The sequence below is a fragment of the Delphinus delphis genome, chromosome 3 (genome assembly GCF_949987515.2).
Source record: "Delphinus delphis chromosome 3, mDelDel1.2, whole genome shotgun sequence".
Classification (NCBI taxonomy): Eukaryota; Metazoa; Chordata; class Mammalia; order Artiodactyla; family Delphinidae; genus Delphinus; species Delphinus delphis.
In genome coordinates, this window is record NC_082685.1 from 11794475 (window position 1) to 11818375 (window position 23901).

General features: G+C 42.3%; 1 protein-coding gene across 1 annotated transcript; it reads right to left on the minus strand.

Moving 5' to 3' along the window:
* Positions 1–839: 839 nt before the first annotated feature.
* On the minus strand, positions 840–9973 carry LOC132421673 (ETS domain-containing protein Elk-4-like). Its single transcript, XM_060006470.1, is given in 7 exon segments — positions 840–900; positions 902–1196; positions 1199–1824; positions 1826–2153; positions 6473–6619; positions 7271–7380; positions 9672–9973. Coding segments are annotated over 7 exon segments (1869 nt in total).
* Between the last annotated feature and the right edge of the window lie 13928 nt (positions 9974–23901).

The following is a 23901-nucleotide window of genomic DNA, read 5'->3' on the forward strand; positions in this document are numbered from 1 at the left end:
TGACTCAGTTGAATCACTTAGCGCCGCTGGGATTGAATCTGTCCTCGCCTGGCACTTAAAGTTTGTAACAGAACTTTTCCCTGGCCTGGGATTCCCTGGCATGGAACCGTGCTTCTTGTTAAGAAAGGCAGACACTTAGATGTGAACTCACCGTTTGTAATAAAGAGGCTGGCTCCAGTTTCATCTTTGCGCCTTGACAGCGCTGAGCCTTCCACCCATCCCTCCCCATCCCCACTCATTAGGTACTTAAGCTGAAGAATCCCAGAGCACTTGGCTTTGGTAGGAGGTCTGAATCACTCAGTCCTAGCTGCGTGCCAGGACAAATCTCAGTCAAACCACAAGCTGTGAGGTGTGTGCATTAACTTCTCAGCTGTACATTTTACACTGGAAGGAAATTTATTTTAGATTAGTGTTCCCTGTGTGCCTATAAAACTTTGAAATGTCAACAGCTATAATATATATAAGGCAATTGTATTCCCATTTTCACTGATAGAAGAAAAACAGTAAGTTGTACTTAACATTGGAGTGTACCTGGAAACTCTTCCTGCCCCCCACCCGCAGCTGTACTGAGGGATAACTGACTAATAAAACTGCATTTAAAGATGACAACATGATGATCTGATACACTTATACTGTATAGTATAATTGAAATGTAGGAAGAGAGTGAATCTTTTTATTTTTTTGAGGGACTCCTAAATAAGCATTTTAATGGGAAATGGCAGAAATCACAATAGACTATTATCATTGTGGAAGTATCAATTGCGCACTTTAAAAGTATTCTTGTTCGATGTCTGTCTGTTTCTTTATTCCTTGGTTCTCTCATTCCACAAGTGCATAGGTTATTTTTTCTGTAGATCTGGGGAAAATGGGCCAGGGGCGGAAGGTCCATCCAGGCTAGACAGTGAACAGACCATGACTGTTCAGCACAGAAGGAAACTTGAAAAGTGTTTTAGCACCTTGAAGTCTGGCTGGACTTAGGGGAGCAACAGGGCTGAGAATACTCCAAAAGTAGATACTGGAGAGCGAGGGACTCCAAGACAGTAAGATGGGTGTCTGTGAAAATAGTGCTGGCCTAAGAAAAGCTCTAGGGAGAGATGGGCTTAATATTATCGGTGGGCTTGGATCACTACTTGTGATCATGAGGGTTGGTGCCAGCTCTAACCCTTTGGGTTTCTTGGACCTTGATGAATTATTTTGTCCTTTTCTGGCAAAGCTGAATCCTGGTCTTTAGGCTCCGGTGACAAGTTATCTGGAATTTCCATTGGCTGAGAAGCCACTAATTCCCTGTCTGCGTCCACGTCTGTGTCCATGTCTGGGTCCATGTCTGGGTTGGAACTCAGCGGTAGTGAAGGTGTTCTAGGAGGTTCCTGAAAAGGGCAAACGGACGAAATAGGAGGTGTGGTGGTAAAAGCAGCAGTTGTGCTGGATGCAGAAGTTGGTGTTTCTAGGGAAGGCAGTTTGGGGGAATATAAACTCTCCAACGCTTGGATAGTTTCCTTGGAAGATGGAGAAATACTTGGGTCAGTTGAATTGACGGCAGCAAGAGTTTCTGCTGGTGGCTTTTTGGAAGGTGTTACAAATTTGATAACAGAGGGGATTTTTTTCTCTGCAAATTTCTCAGCTGGATTCTCAACCTTTATAGATTTGAAAAGCTTCCTATTGGAGGAGTTCAAAGATTTGAGGGTAAATGAAGAATATAAGCCAGAGTGTCTGTAGTCACTGCAGCTAGGGGTCTTGGCACCAGGCTGCGGTGGCTTCTTTTTCCCTCCATTCTCCTCATCTATGGATCTCTCGCTGCTGACTTCACTGATGTGTAAAGCTTCAGTCTCCCTCAAGCCTGCCCACTGGCATAGGAACCGTATTCAAAATCTCTGGGTGCGAGACAAACTTGTACACAAACTTCTGACCCCTCACGTTTTCAATGATATTCTTCATATAATAGTATCTGAGGGATCGGCTGTGTTTGTCATAATTCATGTTAGGCTTGTTCTTTTGAATCCCTCGGAGACGAGCCACCTCTTCTGCCTGCAAATGCTTGAACTCCCTGTCATTAGAGGTCCAGCAGATCATGTGATCGTTCTGAGGCTCCTTTAGGAGCTGAAGGAGGAACTGCCACAGGGTGATGGCATTGTTAACAGCAATGAAGGAGGCCACTTGCGAGGGTGCCTCAGGGTCTCTTCCTCAAACATCATGCTTCTCTCCACCGGCCACCTCCTAACATTGAGAACTCAAGGACAGTGAGGCAGCCACTGACACCCCCGTGGTGGAGCCAGATATAAGACTTTAATTTATTTAAGAAAATGAACATCCTCTTAAATGACATTAAACACACAAAAAAGCAGCATCACAAATATTTGTAGGCCATATCAGTTGGAAGTCTCAATCTCAGTTAACAATGTCAATACTCAAGCCCACATCATATATATATATATATATATATATATATATATATGTGTATATATATATATATATATAAAATTTGTAATGGTTACAAAACTGAAGATGAACCATATCCATATTTTATCTTTATGGTGAATCTTTACTGATAATCAAGGAAAGCAGGACTTTCTATATTGCTACCCTCTATTTACTTACACAAGAAAGCAGATCCTGAAACAGTGTTTAAGGTGTATTATGTGGTGGAAATACAAGTGATCAATAGTGACATCTTCATTTACTGAGGCAGACTTTGATCTAAGAAGAGGGATGTGATAGGACCATAAAATGTAGAGTTGGAGATATCCTCCCTGAAGGTTAAATCAGGAACTAGGTATTCCAGAATTCATCCCTTTTGTGGTTCCATGGTAGAATTCACCAATAGCCTCTTTTGCATGAGATTTGGAAAGCTGATGTGAAGAAGGCGTTAGTCAGATTTCTGAGCCATCATACAGATAGAGACAGATACATCGGAGTCAAGGACACCATCTTCCAGCTTATTTTTCAGATTCTTTGCTTTCCTAATTAAGAGTATTCTCAGGGGCTTACCTGGTGGCACGTGGTTGAGAGTCCGCCTGCCGATGCAGGGGACACAGGTTCGTGCCCCGGTCTGGGAGGATCCCACATGCCGCGGAGCGGCTGGGCCCGTGAGCCATGGCCGCTGAGCCTGCGTGTCTGGAGCCCGTGCTCCGTAACAGGAGAGGCCACAGCAGTGAGAGGCCCGCGTACCGCCAAAAAAAAAAAAAAAGAGTATTCTCAAACCCACCAATGATTTATTTGACTCCATTTTCATAGAGGTGTAGCTTTCCACTGATGTCTTTATAAGATCCATATGAACAATCCATTGGGATTTAGATTTTTTTGTAAGGCCTTTTGTGTCCAACAGGAAACTATTCAGACTTTACTGCTTGGGAATATTCTCCGATTCTCTTCTACTTTATATTCACATAAGTCTTAATTGCATAGGAAACACCTTATTCTGTCAATAGTGCTAATGAGCATGTTTTCTTTTTTTAAATTTATTTATTTAATTTATTTATTTTTGGCTGCATTGGGTCTTCGTTGATGTGCACGGGTTTTCTCTAGTTGAAGCCAGTGGGGACTACTCTTGGTTGCGGGCTTCTTGTTGCTGTGGCTTCTCTTGTTGCTAGGCGCGCGGACTTCAGTAGTTGTGGCGTGCGGGCTCTAGAGCACAGGCTCAGTAGTTGTGGCACATGGGCTTAGTTACTCTGCAGCATGTGGGATCTTCCCAGACCAGGGCTCGAACCCGTGTCCCCTGCATTGGCAGGAAGATTCTTAACCACTGCGCCACCAGGCAAGTCCCTAAAGCTAATATTTTTAATGATGGAAGGTTGGATGCTTTCACCTGAAGATAAGGAACACAACAAGGATATCTGGTCTTGCCACTTCTACTTGAGAACGTACTGGAGATTTTAGCCAAAACCGTTATACAAGAAAAGGCAATAAAACACCTAAAGATTGGTTAGGAAGATGTAAAATTATTTCTACTTCCAGATTGGCTATCTTCTACTCAGATAAATGTAAAGAATCTAGTTTAAAAAAACAAAACAGGGGCTTCCCTGGTGGCGCAGTGGTTGAGAGTCCGCCTGCTGATGCAGGGGACACGGGTTCATGCCCCAGTCCGGGAAGATCCCACATGCCGCGGAGCGGCTGGGCCCGTGAGCCATGGCTGCTGAGCCTGCGCGCCTGGAGCCTGTGCTCCGCAGCGGGAGAGACCACAACAGTGAGAGGCCCGCGTACCGCAAAAAAAAAAAATAAATAAATAATAATAATAAATTTTTTAAAAAATCAGTGGTGGTCAGTAGCAGTGTGCCTGGGAGCAGAGGCCTGAGGTCAGTGTCTCCAAGTACTGTGTCCTGGGTTAGAGCTTATGCATTTGGGAGCTTATTTTAGTCACAGCCTTAAACTGAGTCCTGATGTGTTTTCTCACTGTGGGAATGGAATTCTGAGAAAGGGAGTGGTTCCATTATTACCCAGAGAGAGGAGGGAGAGAATTTATTCCTGTGGCTGCTCAGCTGGTCCCTACCCTCCTCCACCAGGGACTGACCTGGTCCAGCAGTTCTGTCTCAACCAGGAGAGCCTAGCGTGTGTTAAACTTTCCGAACGTGGCTCCTTTTGTCCTGTGGGTTGCTGGCTACTTATCTGTACTGATTCCAATATTTGTGTTTCCTTCTTTGGATTCTTTCATCCATTGAATAGTGCAGGCATTTGGCTCTAGTTTCCCTTAGTACTATATAATTAATTCCCAGTGTGAGAAATAACATTTTTGGTTTGGGGGGGCTTAAAAATCTAGGTTGATTGAGAGAAATGATGTCAGCAAGGCAAGAAAATTGTGGAACTAAATAGTATTTTTGTTCCTTTTAGGCAAGAGAACCTCAAGATGTGAGATGAATGTTTAAGTGTTCAGGTACCTTTGATTTTCAGATCAATGTTTGTATATGCATGTCCCTAGAGAACTTTGAAATTTAAAAGGTTAAAGCAATTGATTTCCTTTTTTAATTGATGTGAGGAAAACTATTCAAAGCTTATGTAAATCTTTGAAAATCCTGCTACGTTTAAGGAGCTAAACCCAAGCCTCTACTGCATCATAATATTCTACTTATTCCTGAAAATAACCCCCATGAAAGATAGAGTGGAAGGATAAGCCAGGATGTACCTTGTCGTTTTAGTTAGCAGAGATTTGAAATTTTTCCTTTCCTGAAAAATTTATGGTTTATACTTTAGTAATTGTGTTTAAAGGAATTAAATCTTAGAATGGTTTTTTATATACAAAGGGTGAGAAATATTAGTAAATAGTAAATCATTGTATATATAAATTTTTCTGTTTATTTCAAAGTAACTCTGTAAGATAGGAAATTCTATTTCTAAATTGTAACTCACCACCAACATACCCTGGTTTCCTTCAGCACTGTTACTCCAGCCACCCCGAACATACACTTTTGATTATTTATTGAGCCTCCTGTGTTTGTTTATATAAGAACAGGCAATTGGGAATGCATATATTTGTTGTCCACCTTTGTCTTTGTAATGAGTAGTTGGAATCTGCCGAGTTGATGTTTGCTGACAGCTTACCACCCCAATCCCTCCCACCCCCGCCACCCGTCTCTCCCTCTTCCCCTTGTGTCCCCACCTGGACAAGCTGTTAAGAAAGTCCTGGGGCTCCCTCCTCTGGCACTGGCTTCAGATACCAACTGCACAAGCAGAACTCTTTCCCTGCCCTCGCCCCCCCTCAAAGATTTTTTCCTTCCTCAAACTATTAAAGTCTGAGCCTGATTAACAGGCTCCTGAACCTCCTAGGCCTATTTGTGTAGTTCTTTGTAAATCCATTCTTAGTAAGAACCCTGCTTTGTCAGTTGAACCAGAATCCCCCTACCCCCCATATCTGATCGCATTTCCCCACTTTCATCACCCCTCAAGTGATGTGTGATCACCCTGGCCTGTCTTCGGTACAATCCTGTTAGGTCCGTTTAGTCAGAACCCCCTAACTCCTGACTATTTCTTTTAATATTCCATCCTCACCTTGACCTCTGGCCATGAATTCCCACTCGCCCATACTGTATTCAGTGTTGAGCCCAAACTCATTTTTCACCTCCTGTGAAATCCCATTGCAGTGGTCTCTATACCTGTCACAGTGGTTCTGGGTAAAATTTGCTTTACGCTCTTTGACAAGTGTCATTGAATATTTTTTCTTTAACACCCCCTAGCCATGATAAAAACCCAGGCCAGAATCCTTTCCTTGCTTGCTGAAGCCATTTCAGAGCTGCTTGAGAGGTGGTTCCTGCTCTCTTCTGAGACTCCAATTGTGTCATAAGCCTCATCCTACCCTGTGTGTGTGTGTGTGTGTGTGTGTGTGTGTGTGTGTATGTGTGTGTATGTGTATGATATACCAGCATCAGTCTCAACATGGGAACCACACCTCTGCAGATAACCATAACAGTTGGTGCCGTAAGCGGCATGTTCAGACATGACCACAACTCATGGGTCTGTCTGTCTTCTCTTGCTGTGACTCGCACACCTGCTCTGCTGTCTGATGGCGGCTGGCACTGTGGGCTGCTGGGGAGCTTGTGCTGTGAGCTGTGCTGCCCTGTTCCATTGTTAACCCCACCAGGACTCAGTTCTATGATCAGCTGACCAGTGTTGAAAGTTTCAAGAATTCCTAAGCCTTTGGGAGCAGGAATATGGGGTTGGGGCTCTTGAAGGAATCCTGGGTTGATGTCTGTGCCAGTGTATATCTGTGTGTTAGAGAGAAACTGTGACAGAGGCTGGGTTAGTCCCAGCGTACCCTGGAGGTGGTGGGAGAGAGGGACTATACCCTGTGCAAGAGGTGAGCCCATCAGGTCCTTGTTCCCGAAACAGCTGTCATTTAAAATGAGAAAGAGGGGCTTCCCTGGTGGTGCAGTGGCTAAGAATCTGCCTGCCAATGCAGGGGACACGGGTTCGAGCTCTGGTCTAGGAAGATCCCACGTGTCGCGGAGCAACTAAGCCCGTGTGCCACAACTACTGAGCCTGCGCTCTAGAGCCTGAGAGCCACAACTACTGAGCCCGCGCGCCACAGCTACTGAAGCCCGAGCGCCTAGAGCCCATGCTCCACAACAAGAGAAACCACTGCAATGAGAAGCCTGCGCACTGCAATGAAGAGTAGCCCCCGCTTGCCGCAGCTAGAGAAAGCCCGTGCACAGCAATGAAGACCCAACACAGCCAAAAATAAATAAAATAAATAAATTTAAAAAAATAATAAATGAGAAAGAGAAGGGAGGGGAACGGCAGCCATTAGATGGCAGGCCAAGTCCATACTCCTTATACAGAGACTCACCAGGACCCTTCTCACCAGGACCAAGTTCTTCTGTTGCTACTGCCCCTGCCTCTACTGCAGCTAAGATCCTGACAGTCCAAGTTATATTGGGGACAACAGTCATGGCACCCCTGTGGAACAGCAAAGGGATTAGTTCAAACCTGACTTAAGCCTGGGGTCCTTAAATTCTATAAAGCAACCAGTTGTCATGGGGAAAGCTTCTAATCCCGGTGGTGTTGATATGAGGCCCTCTGCCGGAGAAAAATATATAAATACCAGGGTAGAGAGGACACCCCTCCCCCAAGGTATATCCAGTGACACAAAAAACAAACAAGAGAGAGGGAATCCAAAAAAAAAAAAAAAAAGGAAAGGCCTGCAATTTGACCCATTGGAAATCCAAAATATACTAAAAGAATTTATACTACAAAAGAGATAAAGGGGTACTGTTTGGTTTCTGGGGCCTCTACAACATAGGTTCTGAATTAATTTTGCCATCTGCTGTAATGCACTAATTCACAAACCTTCATGCAACTAATCAATACCAGTTCTCAAATTACAGTCATATTGGGATCCTACTAAATTTAAGGAAGGTACCCCCGGTAATCTTACGGGAATTACTGAATATAAGATAGGAAACAAATAGGCATGTCTCACCTTAACTATCAGCCAGCTCTTCTCTTGCCTAAATTCCTCATGGTCATAGCAAGCATTGTCCTAAAGTATAGGAAAACTCTGAACCAATGATTCAAAAACTAAAATTAAATTAAATCTTTGCCACTTCCAAATTGGCTTCACAGAATGGGACCCCACAGACCTTATCCTCCAAGTAAATTATGTAACATGGCCCAAGGTTAATTAAACAGAGCCTTGAAGGATTGGAAAACATTATACAAAAGTTATTTAGTGAAGAGGTGATTATCCCCTCTTAAAAGGAGAAGTAAAGGTACTTCTCCTTTTAACAGCCAATTTCACCTATTCTTAAACCTGGAAAAATGAATGACACGTCACAATGGATTACTGCAAACTTGAGGCTGTGGTTACATCAAATACGCACCTATTTTTTAGTTTCCAACATTATGGAAAGTACTAACTCCATCCAATCAGCAAGTGGTAAATATCCTGCTGTCATAGGATTGGATGGAGTTGGCTAAGTCTTTTCTGTTCAGTGCCTGTTTCCACAGCCTATCAGCTGCAGATAGCCTTCACCTCTAAAGGGACATGAACACCTTTACTGGTTACCCTCCAGTAACCTCAGTACCATTGCCACTGCACACAGTCTCTGCACGTATAGTCTGACCTGCCTCCACCAGGCTCCATGAGCAGAGGTATAACATTACATTAATGACATCTCTTTGAGGAAGTTTATTTAACATTCATTCGGGACATACAGATATTGAAAAAGGGAACTCATGAAAAGTGGATGGGCCATTAGCTTACACATACTGTGAGGCCCTGACACCATGGTTAAGTTTCTAAAAATTATTTGGTAAATTCCCTCCCTGACACCATGAAGAAAGATCGTCCTTCTCAGCACCCACAGCATCTCCTAGGTTGTTATGATGTTTGAAGGCAACATCTTCCTTGTTTACCAATTTTGTTTCTATTCAAGAAACTGCCCCGTCTTAGCTCACACTTTATGCCATTGAAGCTGTAATTTCCACCAGGTACTAGGCTCTCCTGGAAATATAAGCTGTCCTAGGACGTGACCATCTGACCCTCCACGCAGCTGCTCGTTGTGGCTTGGGTCCTGGAAACAGCCCCCCATGAGCTCAGCATGTCTACTGAGATTTGAGACATGACGGCAGAGGGCAACCTGAGCCCTCTGGCATAGCCTACCTGCAGGAGGGGGCACCCTCCCCCTCAGTCCCTTTCTAGATGCCACAGTTCTGGAAGAGGTCTCTTCGCCGTTCACTATGATGTTACCTAGCATCTGAGAGGCCCAGGGACCTGGTCTAGACTGTGGGGTTCATCCTCCCACCAGTACCAAGTGCCCCTGAGGTCCCACAGGAAATGATCAAAGCTCAAAATGGAGCCAGACTCATTATTACATATGGGGAGATCACTTGTAAGTGTCCGTGTTTGTGAAGAAGTGGCACAGTTCCGTGAGGGCCTCTTGGCCTCATGGTTCAATGCAGTGTCTGTGGAGGGGACAGTTCCCGCCCACGGCCAGTACCAGCTCCGCTCTGAGACCTGACCTCCTGCTTCCTGTCACTCAGGCACGGGAGGGCGGGGCCTTGCAAACTGTCCAATCAGGGGAGTCACTGGTTACAGACGTGTGGGCGACGCTCCAATGACTACGTAGGGCGAGTGGTCTGCGTGCTCTGTTGCTCTTCAGTCGGGCCTCGACCTGGGTGCGTGATTTCTGCCCTTAAAGTCCTCAAGTGGCTCAGCGGCAGCCTCTGTTGCTGTGACCTGCACTTGCCACGAGAGTCGTGAGGTGGACAGCGCAGAACCAGAGAAACTGGGAAATGGTGAGTTGGGAAGACGGGTGTTGGAAGACGGGGGCGGAAGGACCAGTTGGAACTGGCCGTGGTGGGACCCGGGCCTCCCCACGGTCAACTCCGGAGTCTGCAGACCAGAGTCCACCCGGGGCGCGGCCGGCAGTCGGGACCCAGGGCGGCCTCTCCGCTCACTGCTGCGACCGTGTCTACTCCAGATTGTGTGGTGTCCACAGGGAGGGTGATCACTGGACAACCGGGGACTCGGTGTCAGGGCTTCATGCATAGGTGGAGCTGTGATCTGTGGGGTCCTTAGTCCCTCCTTTCTCCCTGGCGGGGGTGGGGACTCTTCTTCCCCTCACTTTTCCGAATGTTTGAGGAACAGGGTCACAAATCCACGACCCTGTTCTTGCACCCCAGCTCTTCCCAGAGCAGGCAGTAAATGCCTAAATTTCCAGATCTTTCCCCACGTTCCCAAACGCCATCTTCCCCTCTTCAGTTCATAGCTTCATTACCAATATTTGTCCTCCGTGGTGCATTTTGAAGTACGCAGTATTGTTTATCATTCCTCCACAGAGCCGTGGATGGTTCTTTTTAAAGATATGTTTTTTGCCTGTGGATGTTTTTACATGAGAGGAAATCAGAGATTAACCACCTGGAACTATGTTGCTTAAAAGCCTAGTGTCTATGTCCCCAGAATCTCCCTGGGCACAGACATTCTATGGGAATCCTTTGGGTCGAGTTTCCTCTTTGGTGACTTTCCTGGGTGATCTGTCCTTTCCTCACTGTTCCAGGTCAGAACTGCCCCTGCGTGAGTTTGCCCCTTATTCACTTTTTAAACTCTGTTTTGAAGTAAACATTTAAACATTTAATCATAGATCTTGATAGAAAATATAAAATATTTCCAAAGAAGCAAGAGAGTCGTGAAGATAAGAAAAAATAAATATTTTATTATTACATTCCATTTGTTTACACCTTTGTTTCTTTTTTTTCCCCCCTTTAGCAGTGTAGGAACATTCTGAATTCTGCCCATTTCTTTTGGGTGATTTCAAATTACAGTATCAGGGCTTAGACTTGCAACACCTAGAAGTGTGTTCAATGTGATTGTTTTCTGAACAATTTCTTTTTTTCACCTTTTTCTTTTTCTAATTGAAGTATAATTGACTTACAATGTTATATTGGTTTCAGGTTTACAACATAGAGATTTGATGCTTTTTTTTTTTTTTTGCGGTACGCGGGCCTCTCCCGTTGCGGAGCAACAGGCTCTGGACGCGCAGGCTCAGCAGCCATGGCTCACGGGGCCTAGCCGCTCCGCGGCATGTGGGATCTTCCCGGACCGGGGCATGAACCCGTGTCCCCTGCATCGGCAGGTGGACTCTCAACCACTGCGCCACCAGGGAAGCCCTGAGATTTGATACTTTTATACATTACAAAATGATTAGGGTAAGTCTAATTACCATCTGTCATCATATAGAGTCATTCTAGCATTATCAACTATATTCCCTCTGCTGTACATTACATTCCCGTGACTTATTTATTTTATAACTGTAAGTTTGTACCTCTTCATCTCCCTCACCCACTTCACTCATTTCCCACCCCCTTCCCCTCTGGCAACCACTAGTTTGCTCTCTGTATCCATGGATCTGTTTCTGTTTTGTTTGTTTTGTTTTTTACATCCCACATATAAGTGAAATCATACAATGTTTCCAAACAACTTCTTAGCATAGAAATAATTATTAACTGACATTTACTTTCTGAAAGGAATAGATATTTGTGGGGTGTTTTTGAACTAGAAAATTGCCTAAAAATTTCCTTCCATGCTTTACACATAAACACTGGATTGAATGATTTTTTTGTATTGTTCAAACCCTGGGTTTCTGTATTTAAAGTATCAGTGGTGGTCCAGATCAACTATGTGCGAAGAGAAGCCCAAGGTCAGTTTCTCTAAGCTAAGGCCCCCTTGAGCCTGCAAAGGGAAGTACTTGAAGGCCCAGTTTCTTCCTGGGGAGCCCCCCTCTGCACGTGTCCTACCTGCTCACACTCAGCACAGAAGGAACTTTTCTACCGAGAGAAGCTACAGAGACCTGGAAAGCTGGGGATGAGCATGGGATAGTGGGTAGGGGGATGGGGAGGTGATGCCCTTTCTGAGGTTCTAACTGTGGCTGTAGAGGTAGGCTTGAGCTTTGCATCCACAGTGTAGGTGCACTTAGTAATCTGAGTACATTGAGAAAGTCTGTGAAGGTCAGGAGTTCTGTCTTCTAGACAAAGGGTTTATGAGGTGGGGAGTTCATTTGAATCACAACATTAAATTGAATCCGGCCAACAGTTTTCTCACTTGTGAGAACTGAAGCCTTAGAGAGGGAGTATTTTCATTATGTCCTGAGAAGAGGGTGTGCAGAGCTCCCAGAGTTCGTTCCTGTGGTTGGTCAGGTGTCCCCCCATCCTCCATCACCAGGGATTGACTCTAGGGGTTGTATTCCAGCAGGCAGAGACTGGACTGCAAGCTTGGGAATCTGGGTTTTCTTCTGAACTATAGGGAAACACCTGATTCAAACATTTGCATTTCTTTCCTTGTTTACCTTTATATATTGAATATTGCAGCTCTTAACTTTGTTTGCCTTTGGTAATTTGTGATATTATTTCCTGTGAATGTATGAGATTTTTCTTTGTTGGGCTTTGAAAATGTAGGCTGACTGAGAGATACAATGGAGGTAAGGCAAGAAATTCTGGAACCAAACAGAATTTTATTTTTATTTTAATTGCTATGAGAAAAACTACTTAAAACTTATATAAATCTTTGAGAGGTCTAATACATTTTATGGATTAGTCCCAAATCCTGTTACCAACCAGGGTTCTTAGCCTCCTTAACCAATAGAAATTGATAAGAGGCCAGACAGGAAATTCAGGCAAGGCTTTATTGGGGCCTCTGCTGTAGCAGGAGGGAGCAAAAACAAGTAACAGGCTCCCTTGCTCGCTCCCTGGGGGTTGGGGGAGTGGGCAGCTGGTACCTTATATGGGGTCGTTCTGGATGGGTGGCTTAGGTGGTCTGCCTTCTCCTTTGGTGGCGCTGTGTGGGTTTTGGTCTTTTTGTATCTTATTGTTCAGAATTTGCCCCAACTTCACATACATGCATTTATGTTAGTTCCTTAAGTTTCTTTGTATTTTGTTGCTTGTCCCTTACAGTTTGTATTTTGTTGCTAGAGGTTTGTCCAGATGCAAGCACTGCAGCAAAGGGTCCCAGGTCCCAGCCTGTCTCAATCCTTAGTGCATTATATTACTCATAATAATAATGCATAATAATAATCCCCCAGAGTAAGATATAAGGAGAAACTATAAAGCTTCTTATGGTTTATAATGTTTATAGAGTTTGTAGTTTATAGTGCTTCTTAGTTAGAAAGAGATTTGAAATTTTTCTCTTTTTTATGGTTAAAACTTTTATAAGAGTTAGTGTTTAAAGGATTAAATCTTAGAATGGTGTCCTTATAGAAAAGTAAAAATTAAATGAATTAAAAATTGTTTTAAAAAGCAAAAGCAAGTTAATTAAAAATAAAGTCTATTGAATAGACAAATATGGTTTATATAAATTACTCCGCTTATTTTAAATAATCGTGCAACAGTTAGCAGAATTCTGTAAGATAAGAAGGTCTAAATTAGACTCAGTGTCTGAACATTTTGTTTTCCTCCAGTTTTGTTGCTTCAGCCACCCCAAAAAAACTAGTGGTGATCATTTCTTGAGTATCCTGTGTTTCTTTATCTAAAAAGAAGCATTTGCGAATGCATATTTTACTTACCCATCTTTGTACTTGTAATGAGCCCACACTTTTTGATATTTGACTGCTCTCAGCTTAAGCCTCATTCCCCAACACCCCCCCGAACCCCACCCTGTGCTGCTTCAGAGACCTGCCCTGCCCTCACCTGAAACTTCAATTCTGTGATTCATAAGCCTTTTCCTACCCTCCGTGTGTGTGTGTGTGTGTGTGTGTGTGTGTGTGTGTGTGTGTGTGTATTTATGCCACACTGGCATCACTCAACATGCGAACCACCCCTCTGCAGGTGACCATACAGTTGGTGCAGTGAGCAGCAGCATGTCCAGACATGACCACCACCCGTGGGTCTGTCTTCTCCTGCTCTGACTCTCTAACCTGCTCTGCTGCTTGATGGGGGCTGGTATTGTGGGCTGCTTCTTGCTGGGGAGCTCGAGTTGTGAGCTGCACTGCCCTGTGTTGCATTATTGACCATACCAAGCCTCAGTTCTAGGTTAAGTGGACCAGAATTGACAGTCGAGAATTCCTAGGCATCTGGGAGCAGGAGTATGGGATTTAGTCATCCTTAAGTTAATCCTAAATCAGTTTCTTTGCCCGAATTATCAGTGTGTTAGAGTGAATTTGTGACAGAGAATAGGTTGGCCCTAACCCATCATATCATTGATGAGAGAGGGAAACTATACCCTGTGCAAGAGATGAGCACATTGGATAATTGCTCTGAAAGAACAACTATTTAAAAAAAGAAAGAAAACATGGGGGAAAGGCAGCCATTTAGATGGTGGGCTGAATCCACACTCCTAATACCAGAGGACTTCCCAGGACGCTTTAGTACCTCTGCTGCTGCTGCCTCTGTGGTAACAAAGATCCCCACCATCAGGTTTATGGGGGACAACAACCATGGCCTCACTGTGGCACAGCAAAGCTTAAGCAATCCTTAAGCTTTATACTAAACAAAATTCAACTGATAAATTAAAAATATCTTATTGGCTTTATTCAGTGATTCATGCATCAGTCAGCATCTCATCTAGCAGAAAGGAACTTCGAAGAGCTGCACAAAATGGAAGGCTCAGGTAGGCAGAAGGGAGTGGGGACAAAGAACTTTAATACTATGGAAAAGTGGATTAGTCTGGCAAGGTATCAACACTATTCCTTTAGGGGATAGTAGCGGTCTCTGGCAGATTACTTAACTAGTGCTGAACGGGTAATTCCTGATTGATGGTTTAAGATTCCATTTTGGGGACAGCTGAAACTATAATTAACTTGGTTTGGTGACATGCTGCTTAGTATAAGTGATCTCATTTTGAGTGTGTTATCTTGTTTTTAACATTTACAAGGGAACAGTTGTCATGGGGGATTGGCACTTTTTTGTGGCTCTCTAGATGAAAAAATTTACAAATACCAGGGTAGAGAGCATACCACCTCCCCGGTAGTATATCCGGTGACCAAAAAAACCCTGGAAAGATAGGAGGAAGAGAACAAAGGAAGAAGAATACGGAAACAAATGTCTACACTTTGACCCAATTGGAAATTCAAAATATCCTAAAAGAATTTACACAACAAAAAGGTTGAAAGGAAAGACAAATAAAAAAAAAATTTTTTTTAAAGAAAAAAGATATGAAAGGACACTATTCTGCTTTTGGGCCTCTACATCACAGGTTCTGAATTAATTTTACCTTTTGTTGTAATGCACTCATTCACAAACCTTCATGCAAATAATCAATACTAGGGCTCAAATGTGGGATACCTGGGAATCCCACAAAATTTAAGCAGGGTATCCTGGATAATTTTAGGGGAGTTAACTATCATAGAGAGGACAAATGGATATGTTTCACCTTGACCATGAGGACTAAATTCCTCTTGGTCATAGCACCCATTGTCTTAAGATATCCCACACTGAGCAAAGGAAGGTCTGAACCATTGAGTTATAAATGAAATTTTAATTTAGTCTTTGACACTTTCAAATTATATAGGGAAAATGGAACACCACAGGCCTTACCTCCCAGTTAAATTACTTAGTCTGTCCCACTATAAATTAAACCTTATATTGGGCCTTGAAGGATTGAAAACCATTGTGTAACACCTTTTAATGAAGAAGTGATTATTCCTTCTGCTTCTCCTTTTAACAGCCTCATTTAACCTGTTCTTTTTTTTTTTTTTAGCTTGTGGGATCTTAGTTCCCTGACCAGGGATCAAACCTGGGCCCTGGCAGGGGAAAGCGCTGAGTTCTAACCATTGGACTTCCAGGGAATTCCCTTAACCTGTTCTTAAATCTGGAAAGAATGAATGACACTTCACACTGGATTACTGTAACTGTGAGGCTGTGGTTACACACAAAAAAACCCTACTCCCTGTCCCCAGGATTATGGAAATTACTGGCTCTACCCATTCAGCAATGTAAGTATCCTGCTCTCCCAGATTTGGCTAGGTCTGTTCTGTTCTCTATTTGAACAGCCTCTCAGCTGCAGTTGCCTTCACTTCTGAAAGGATATGATACACCTTCACCTGGTGCAGTTGCCTTCACCTCTGAAAGGATATGATACACCTTTACCTGGTTACCCTCAGGGAACCTCAACACCACTGTGAACACACGCAGTCTCTGCAGGCAGGATCTGAACTGTAGCCACCTTGCTCCAGAAGCACAGGTGTGACATTACACCAATGACATCCTTTTCTGAGGACATCAGAACATAAAAATACTGACAAAGGGCTTCCCTGGTGGCGCAGTGGTTGGGAGTCCGCCTGCCGATGCAGGGGACACGGGTTCGTGCCCCGGTACAGGAGAATCCCGCGTGCCGCGGAGCGGCTGCGCCCGTGGGCCATGGCCGCTGGGCCTGCACGTCTGGAGCCTGGGCTCCGCGGCGGGGGAGGCCGCAGCAGTGAGAGGCCCGCGTACCGCAAAAAAAAAAAAAAAAAATTATTTGGTAACCTGGGGCCCGCTCTCCCTGACACAGTGAAGAAATAACTGTTGTCCCTCTCAGCACCCACAACCTTGTCTAGATTCTTCTGGTGTTCTGGAGGCATGTTATTCCTTGTTTATGAATTTTACTTGAGCCCATTTATACTATTACTTGTACATCGGCCCACCTTGAATATTCCCTCTACAAAAAAAAAACAAAAAGGCTCTGAACTCAGGTCAAACTGCCAGATGACAGGCACTTACTTCCCTTAGTGCCATCAGACACTGATTCACAGTAGAGGCTTCAGTGACCTCGTCTCCTGCCCCTGGAGTTGCCATCAGTAACTGCCCTAGGCTCCACGCTATATGCCATTCGAGCTGCAGTTATCCCTTCTGACAGAGCTGTGCTAAACACAGATAGCCCTGAGCATGTGACCCTTCACCCAGATTCCCATTGTGATTTGGGACCTGTGAAGAGCACCCCAAGAGCTCAGCTCAGCTATGGAGACCCCCTTCAGGCAAGATACAGCTAAACCTGGGCCCCCTGTCGTAACCTACCTGCAGAAGCAGTGGCCTCGCCTCTCCTTGGTCCCTTGCCAGGTGCTGAAGAAGGTCACCCCCTTCCCAGACCCCTAGGCTCCCCGTGAGCTCCTTAGGATTCCCTGAGTGAAAAGCGATGGGAGTTTCAGACATTAGAGACAACATCTCCACATTCATACATGATCCGGCTCAGGCAGAGTTGCTGCTTTTCATCCCTTATTTGGGACATCTGGGACTCAAGGGTCCACAACTGACCAAAAATCGGGCTGTCGTCTGAGCCCTGATCAGCAACTGGCTTGGACAGCGTGCGTTTACAGACCCCTGGATGATTGTCTAAGAGTTTGTGGTAAAAGAATTCTGGGAATCTCTTGCCTAACAGCCACAGTATAAATCAAGGTAACACTTGTCTGTATATATACTAAGGCCTCGCCAGGACACTCTTATCCACGTCAGAGTCCCAGGCACTACTGATAGTAACCAAGGCACTCATTTCACTTCTCAGAATATCCAGGCCTGGGCTGTGGAACACAGCATTCAATGTAGTTTTAACCTCTCTTCCAAGTCTCAGGGTCCAGGCCTCATAAGAGCATCATAATGGCTCATTGAAATAAATTCAAATCAGTTGAATGAAAGATGGCCCTTTTCAGTTATCAGTCATCTGAGATGAATGTTAATGTATCTGTCTTTATCTTTTTTTTTCCTAACAGACTTTTATTTACAGCAGTTTTTGGTTAACAGAAAACTTGATCAGAAAGTAAAGAGTTCCCACATAACCCCTGTGCCTTCACGTAGTTTGTCCTATTTTTAATATTTTGTATTACTGTGGTGTATTTGTTACATTCGATGAACCAATATTGATGCATTAAAGTCTACATGTAAGATTGCTTTGATTCTGTGTTATACAATCTCTGGGCTTTGACATTGTGAAATGACATGTGTCTATCGTTTCTGTATCATGTACTTTCACTGCTCTAAAAATCTCTTGTGCTCCACCTCTTTATTCCTCCCTCCCACTCCAAAATCACTGGCAACCAAAGATCTTTCACTTTCTCATAGTTTTGGCCTTTCCAGAACTATACAATCACTTAGCAGTCTTATTTTAAGGTTTCTCCATATCTTTTTAGCCTGATACCTCATATCCTTTTTTAAAAATAATCTTTATTTTATTTTTAATACTAAGTTTATATCTTATCACTTTCATGAGGTTGTTTTTTTTGTTGTTGTTGCTGCACCGCGTGGCATGTGGGATCCCGGACCAGGGATCAAACCCGCACCCCTTTCAGTGGAAGCACAGAGTCTTAACCACTGGAGCACCAGCGAAGTTCCACCTCATATCCTTTAATAATATTAAATATTAATATCTTAATATTAAAAATATTTAATAATATTTCATCGAATGGATGTTCCCATGGTTATTTTTTCTGTTATTTGTTGGAGGATATCTTGGTTACCTGTACGTCTTGGCAATCATGAATAAGGCTCTTATAAAAATTTGTATGTAGGTTTTTTTATGAACGAAAGTTTCAACTCATTTGGGGAAATGGGAAGGAACCTGCTTGCTAGGAGGAACCTGGTAAGAATAGGTTTAGTTTTAAGAAACTGCCAAAGTAGGCATATCATTTCACATTACCACCAGCAGTGAGTGAGGGTTCATGTTGCTGCACATCTTCTCCATCATTTGGTGTTTGTTCTTGATGTTTTGATTTGAGCCATAATAGTGTCTAGTAGTATCTCATTCTTCTTTTATTTGCAACTCCTGTTGACATATGATGTTGAGCATCTTTTCTTATGCTTATTTACCATTCATATATCTTCTTTGGTGAGGTATGTGTTCCGATATTTTGTCCATTTTTAATTGTTTGATATATTGATTTATAAGAGTTCTTATAAATGGACATGTTGAATACCAGTCCTTTACAAGAGAAGTGTTTTACAAAGATTTTCTCCCAGACTTCAGCTTGTGTTTTTAATCTCTTAACACTGCATTTCACAGAACAAGTATTCATTTTAGTGAGGTCAAACTTACTATTTTTTTCTTTCATTGATCTTGCTTTTGGTGTTGTTTCTAAAAATGTATCACCAAAGCCAAGATCACCTAGATTTTCTCCTGTGTTATCTTCTAGGAGTTTTGTAGTTTTGCATTTTACGTAAGATCTATAATCCATTTTCAGTTAATTCCTATGGAAGGTTTATGATTTGTGTCTAGGTACATTGATTGATTACATGGTAGGGATTTTTTGATGTTGTTTTTGTTTTTGGCAGGTGGCTATCTAGTTTCCCTGGCACTATGTGTTGAAAAGACTGTTTTTTCCCATTATATTGCTTTTGACTCTTCGTCAAAGATCAATTGACTATATTTGTTTGGAACGATAGGAAAGCACTGACTTTTGTATATTAACCATTTATGATCTATAGGAAGGCGTAGACTTTTGTATAACCATTTATCCTTCAACCTTAATCTACTCTCTTATTTTAGTTCAAGAGGTTTTCTTTGTTATTGTTGATTCTTTGAGTTTTTCTCCATAATCATGTCATATGTGACAAAAGACAGTTTTATTTCCTACTTCCCATTCTGTATACCTTTTATTTCCTTTCGTTGTATTTTCTTTCATTGGATTAGCTTAGACTTCTGGTACAGTGTTGACTAGGACTGGTGAGAGAGGGGCCGTCCATTGCCTTCTTGATCTTACCAGGAAAGCATCTGGTTTCTCACCATAAGTATCATGTTAACCACAGATTTCTTGTAGATGGTGTTTCTCAGGAAGAGGAACTTCCCTTCTATTTGTTGTTCGCTGTCATGTATTTTGTCAAACGCTTTTACAGTTTTATTTTCTCCCTTTTTGTTCCTGATACTAATAATTTCTTTTTTCCCTCTTTTTTTCCTCAGCTTGTGTACACGTATCTTAATTTTATTAATATTCTCAAAGAGCCAGCTTTTGGTTTTGTTGGGTTTTCTCCATTGGCTTCCCATAATTTCATTGATTTCTTCTCCAACTTTTATTATTTATCTTCTCGTGCTTAATTTTCGTTTAATTTGCTCATCTTTTTCTAGTTGTGTAAGGTTGAGGTTTAGATCACTTATTACACAGATCTCTTTTTTCAAGTGTATGCCTTCAATGCTATAAATTTCCTTTAAGCACTTTTTTGCTAGATCCCACAATTTTAATCAATTGTACTTTCATTTTTGTTTAATTCAAAATAATTTTTAATTGCTCTTGAGTCTCCTTTGATCCATGAGTTATTTAGAAGTGTGTTGTTTAATCTCCAAGTATTTGAGGAGTTCCCAATATCTTTCTGTTATTGATTTCTAGATTAATGCCTTTGTGGTCTGAAAGCATATTTTATATGATTTCTCTTCTTTCAGATTTGTTAAGGTGTGTTTTATGTTATACAATGTGTTTTATCTTCATGAATTTTCCATATGCACTTGAGAAGAATATATATTCTGCTGTTGCTTGATGGAGTTATTTCACAGTTTTCAGTTAAATCCAGTTGCTGCTGGTTCTCATAATTATTAATGGAGTGTTGAAGTCTCCAGTAATAATAGTGGAGTCATCTATTTCTCCTTGCAGTTCTATCCATTTTTCCCTGGTGTATTTTGCCACTTTATTGTGTGCATAAGCACAAGGATTGCTGTGTCTCCTTAGAGACTTGACCCCTTTATCATTATGTAATGCCCCATTTTATCCCTGTGCTTTATCTGAAATTAGATATTTCAACTATTAAAAAAAATTTTTTTTAATGTTTTGTCCATACCGCGCAGCATGTGGGATCTTAATTCCCCAACCGGGGATTGAACCTGCTCCCCCTACATTGGAATCATGGAGTCTTAACCATTGGATCAGAGTCTTAACCACTGGACTGCCAAGGAAGTCCCCTCAACTATTTCTTTTGTTAACATGATACATCTTTACATATCTTAGTCTTACTCCATCTGTCTTTAATGTTAATGTCAGTTTGTTACAGACAATACATAATTGGGTGTTGTTTTTTTATCCATTCTGACAGTATCTGTCTTTTGATTGTTGTATTTAGACCATTGAATTTTAAAGTGATTATTGATACAGTTGCATTAATATCTACAATAATTTTTGTGGTTTCCAGTTGTTGCCCTTGTTCTTTTTTTTTCCCTTTTGTCTTCTGCCTTTTTTCTGTCTTCTCTGGCTTTGAGCATTTTATTTGATTCTATTTTTTCTTCTCCTAGCATATCAATTATACTTTACTTACTTTATTACTGATGGCTCTTGAATTGTAGTATACATTTACAGTTAACCCAAGTCGACCTTCAAGTATCACTAAACCACCTCACTGGTTGTATAAATTCCTCATATTCCCAGTTCCTCTCTTCCTGTCCCTTTCAATATTGCTGTCATTCATTTTGCTTATCCATAAGCTATAATTACCAAATAAATTGTTTCTGGTATTATTTTCAATAATTGTTATCTATCAGATTAATTAAGAACTTTTTAAAGTGATATTTTCCCTTCATTTATTTTTTTCTCAAAAGCTCTCCCTTTATCACTTTCCTTCCTTTTGAAGAATTTCCTTTAACATTTCTTGCAAAGCAGGCGTACTGGTGACAAATTCCCTAATATGTTGTCTCAAAGTCTTTATAAATTCTTTTTTAAAATAAATTTATTTATTTTAGGCTGCGTTGGGTCTTCGTTGCTGTGCACAGGCTTTCTCTAGTTGCGGTGAGCGGGTGCCACTCCTCGTTGCGGCGCACGGACTTTTCATTGTGGTGGCTTCTCCTGTTGCAGAGCACGGGCTCCAGGCGCACGGGCCTCAGTAGTTGTGGCTCGCGGCCTCCATAGCACAGGCTCAGCAGTTGTGGCTCACGGGCTCAGTTGCTCCACGGCATGTGGGATCCTCCCGGACCAGGTCTCGAACCTTCATCCCTTGTTTTGGTAGGTGGACCCCTGCTTTGGCAGGCGGATTACCAACCACTGCGCCACTAGGGAAGCCCTGTCTCAAAGTCTTTATTTCCCCCTTACCTTTGAAGGATAATTTTGCTCAACAACGAATTCTAGTTAGATCCTTTTTTTCTATCAACACTTGAAATATTTTATTCACAAATGGTGCAGCCATTTGATCAACAGTCAGGCAGTTTCTCAAAAATTAAATCTATAATTATCATATGACCCCCCAGTTCCTTTCCCAGCTATATGCCTATGAAAAATGAAAACGTGGTCAAACAAAATTTGTACATGAAATTTATAGCAATGTTACTCATAGTAGCCAAAAAGTGGAAATAATCTGAATGTCTATTAACAGATGAAGGGGTAAACAAAACATTTTATCCATCTAGTGGAATATTATTTGGCCATAAAAATTAATGAAATATTGATCAATGCTGGTGTACCTTGAAAAAGCTATGCCGAATGAATGAAGTCAATCACAGAAACCATATATTACATAATTCCATTCATTTGAGAGCCCTGAATAAGGAAATCTATAGAGACAAATAGTAGATTAAGGTTTCCTAAGGCTGGATATTGGAGGAGGAAGATGGGATATTGGGAGTGAAAAAGTGAAGAGGAATTTCTTTTTGAGATGATGAATATCTTCAAAGATCAACTGTGGGAATGATTGTATATATCTGGGAATATACTGAAAGCCTTTGAATTGTACTCTTTAATGTGATGCATTGTATGGTATCTACATTGTCTCAATAAAGGTGTTCATATAAATTAAATACATTAAGAGTTATGCAATTCAATCTTGTAGGCATATAAGAGTTTCCAGATTGATGAACACATCCATCACCCCACATGGTTACTTTTTGTGTGGGTGGTGAGATTACTTAATCCACTGCCTTGGCTGATTTCAAGTATACAATGTAGGATACCGTATATTTTTTTTGTTTTGTTTGTTTGTTTGTTTGTTTGTTTTGCGGTACGCAGGCCTCTCACTGTAGTGGCCTCTCCCGCCGCGGAGCACAGGCTCCGGACGCGCAGGCCCAGCGGCCATGGCTCACGGGCCCAGCCGCTCCGCGGCGTGTGGGATCCTCCCGGACCGGGGCACGAACCCGTGTCCCCCGCATCGGCAGGCGGACTCCCAACCACTGCGCCACCAGGGAAGCCCCGGGATACCGTATATTAAATCATCACATTGTAATCTTTAAATACAGGCAGTTTTATTAGTCATACCTCAGTAAAGCTGGTGGGGGCGGAGCGCAGATTTCCAGATACTTCCCTGTTTAGATAAAGACTATTTTTCTTCTATCAGTGAAAATCGGAATCAGTTGCCTTAGGGACATTATAGTCAGTTACATTTTGAAGTTCTCGAGAAACACTGGCAAAATCTGATCTAAAATAAATTTCCTTCCAATGTAAAATGTGAATTTAATGAAACCTGTGTTGACAAAAAAATTAATTAGTCGATCTAAGAAAGAAATGGAAAATTTTATTCGAGCCAAATTGAGGATTATAACCTGGAAATATACCCTCAGAAAGCTCCAAGAACTATTCTGCCCACTAGATGTCGAAGCACAGTTATATAAGATTTTGAGGCAGAGGGCTGCACATTAAATGATGTATTACTGACAGTTTACACAATCCAGGGCTGCATGTACAAAGGAAGTATGAATAGTGGGTCATGGGTATTCGTGGCCCCTTACAAGATTAAGCAGGAAGGCTATCTCCTAAGGAGTTATCTTCTTGATACTGGGAGAATGTTGCTCTTTATGCTTGAGCAGGTATTTCTGCCCGTGGGGAGGTTTGGTTGATGCATAATGCTGATACACAATGCACAGTAGAGGGGGAGGAGGAGGCCAAAGGGCAGAGAAAATTTTTTATGTTTAAATTTTCCTTGACTTGCCTTAGAATATGAAATTTTATTTCATGACCTAATAGTTTAATGAGTACATCTCACACCCTGTGGTTAGACTGAGTCCTTGTGCCCAGGCTGGGGTTGTTGGGTTCAAACTTCCCACAGACCCAAGTGTCCTGGGTTTCTTTCACTTAAGTGCCAAATAAGTGGGGGTGGGAAAGGGATGGGTGGAAGGCTCAATCC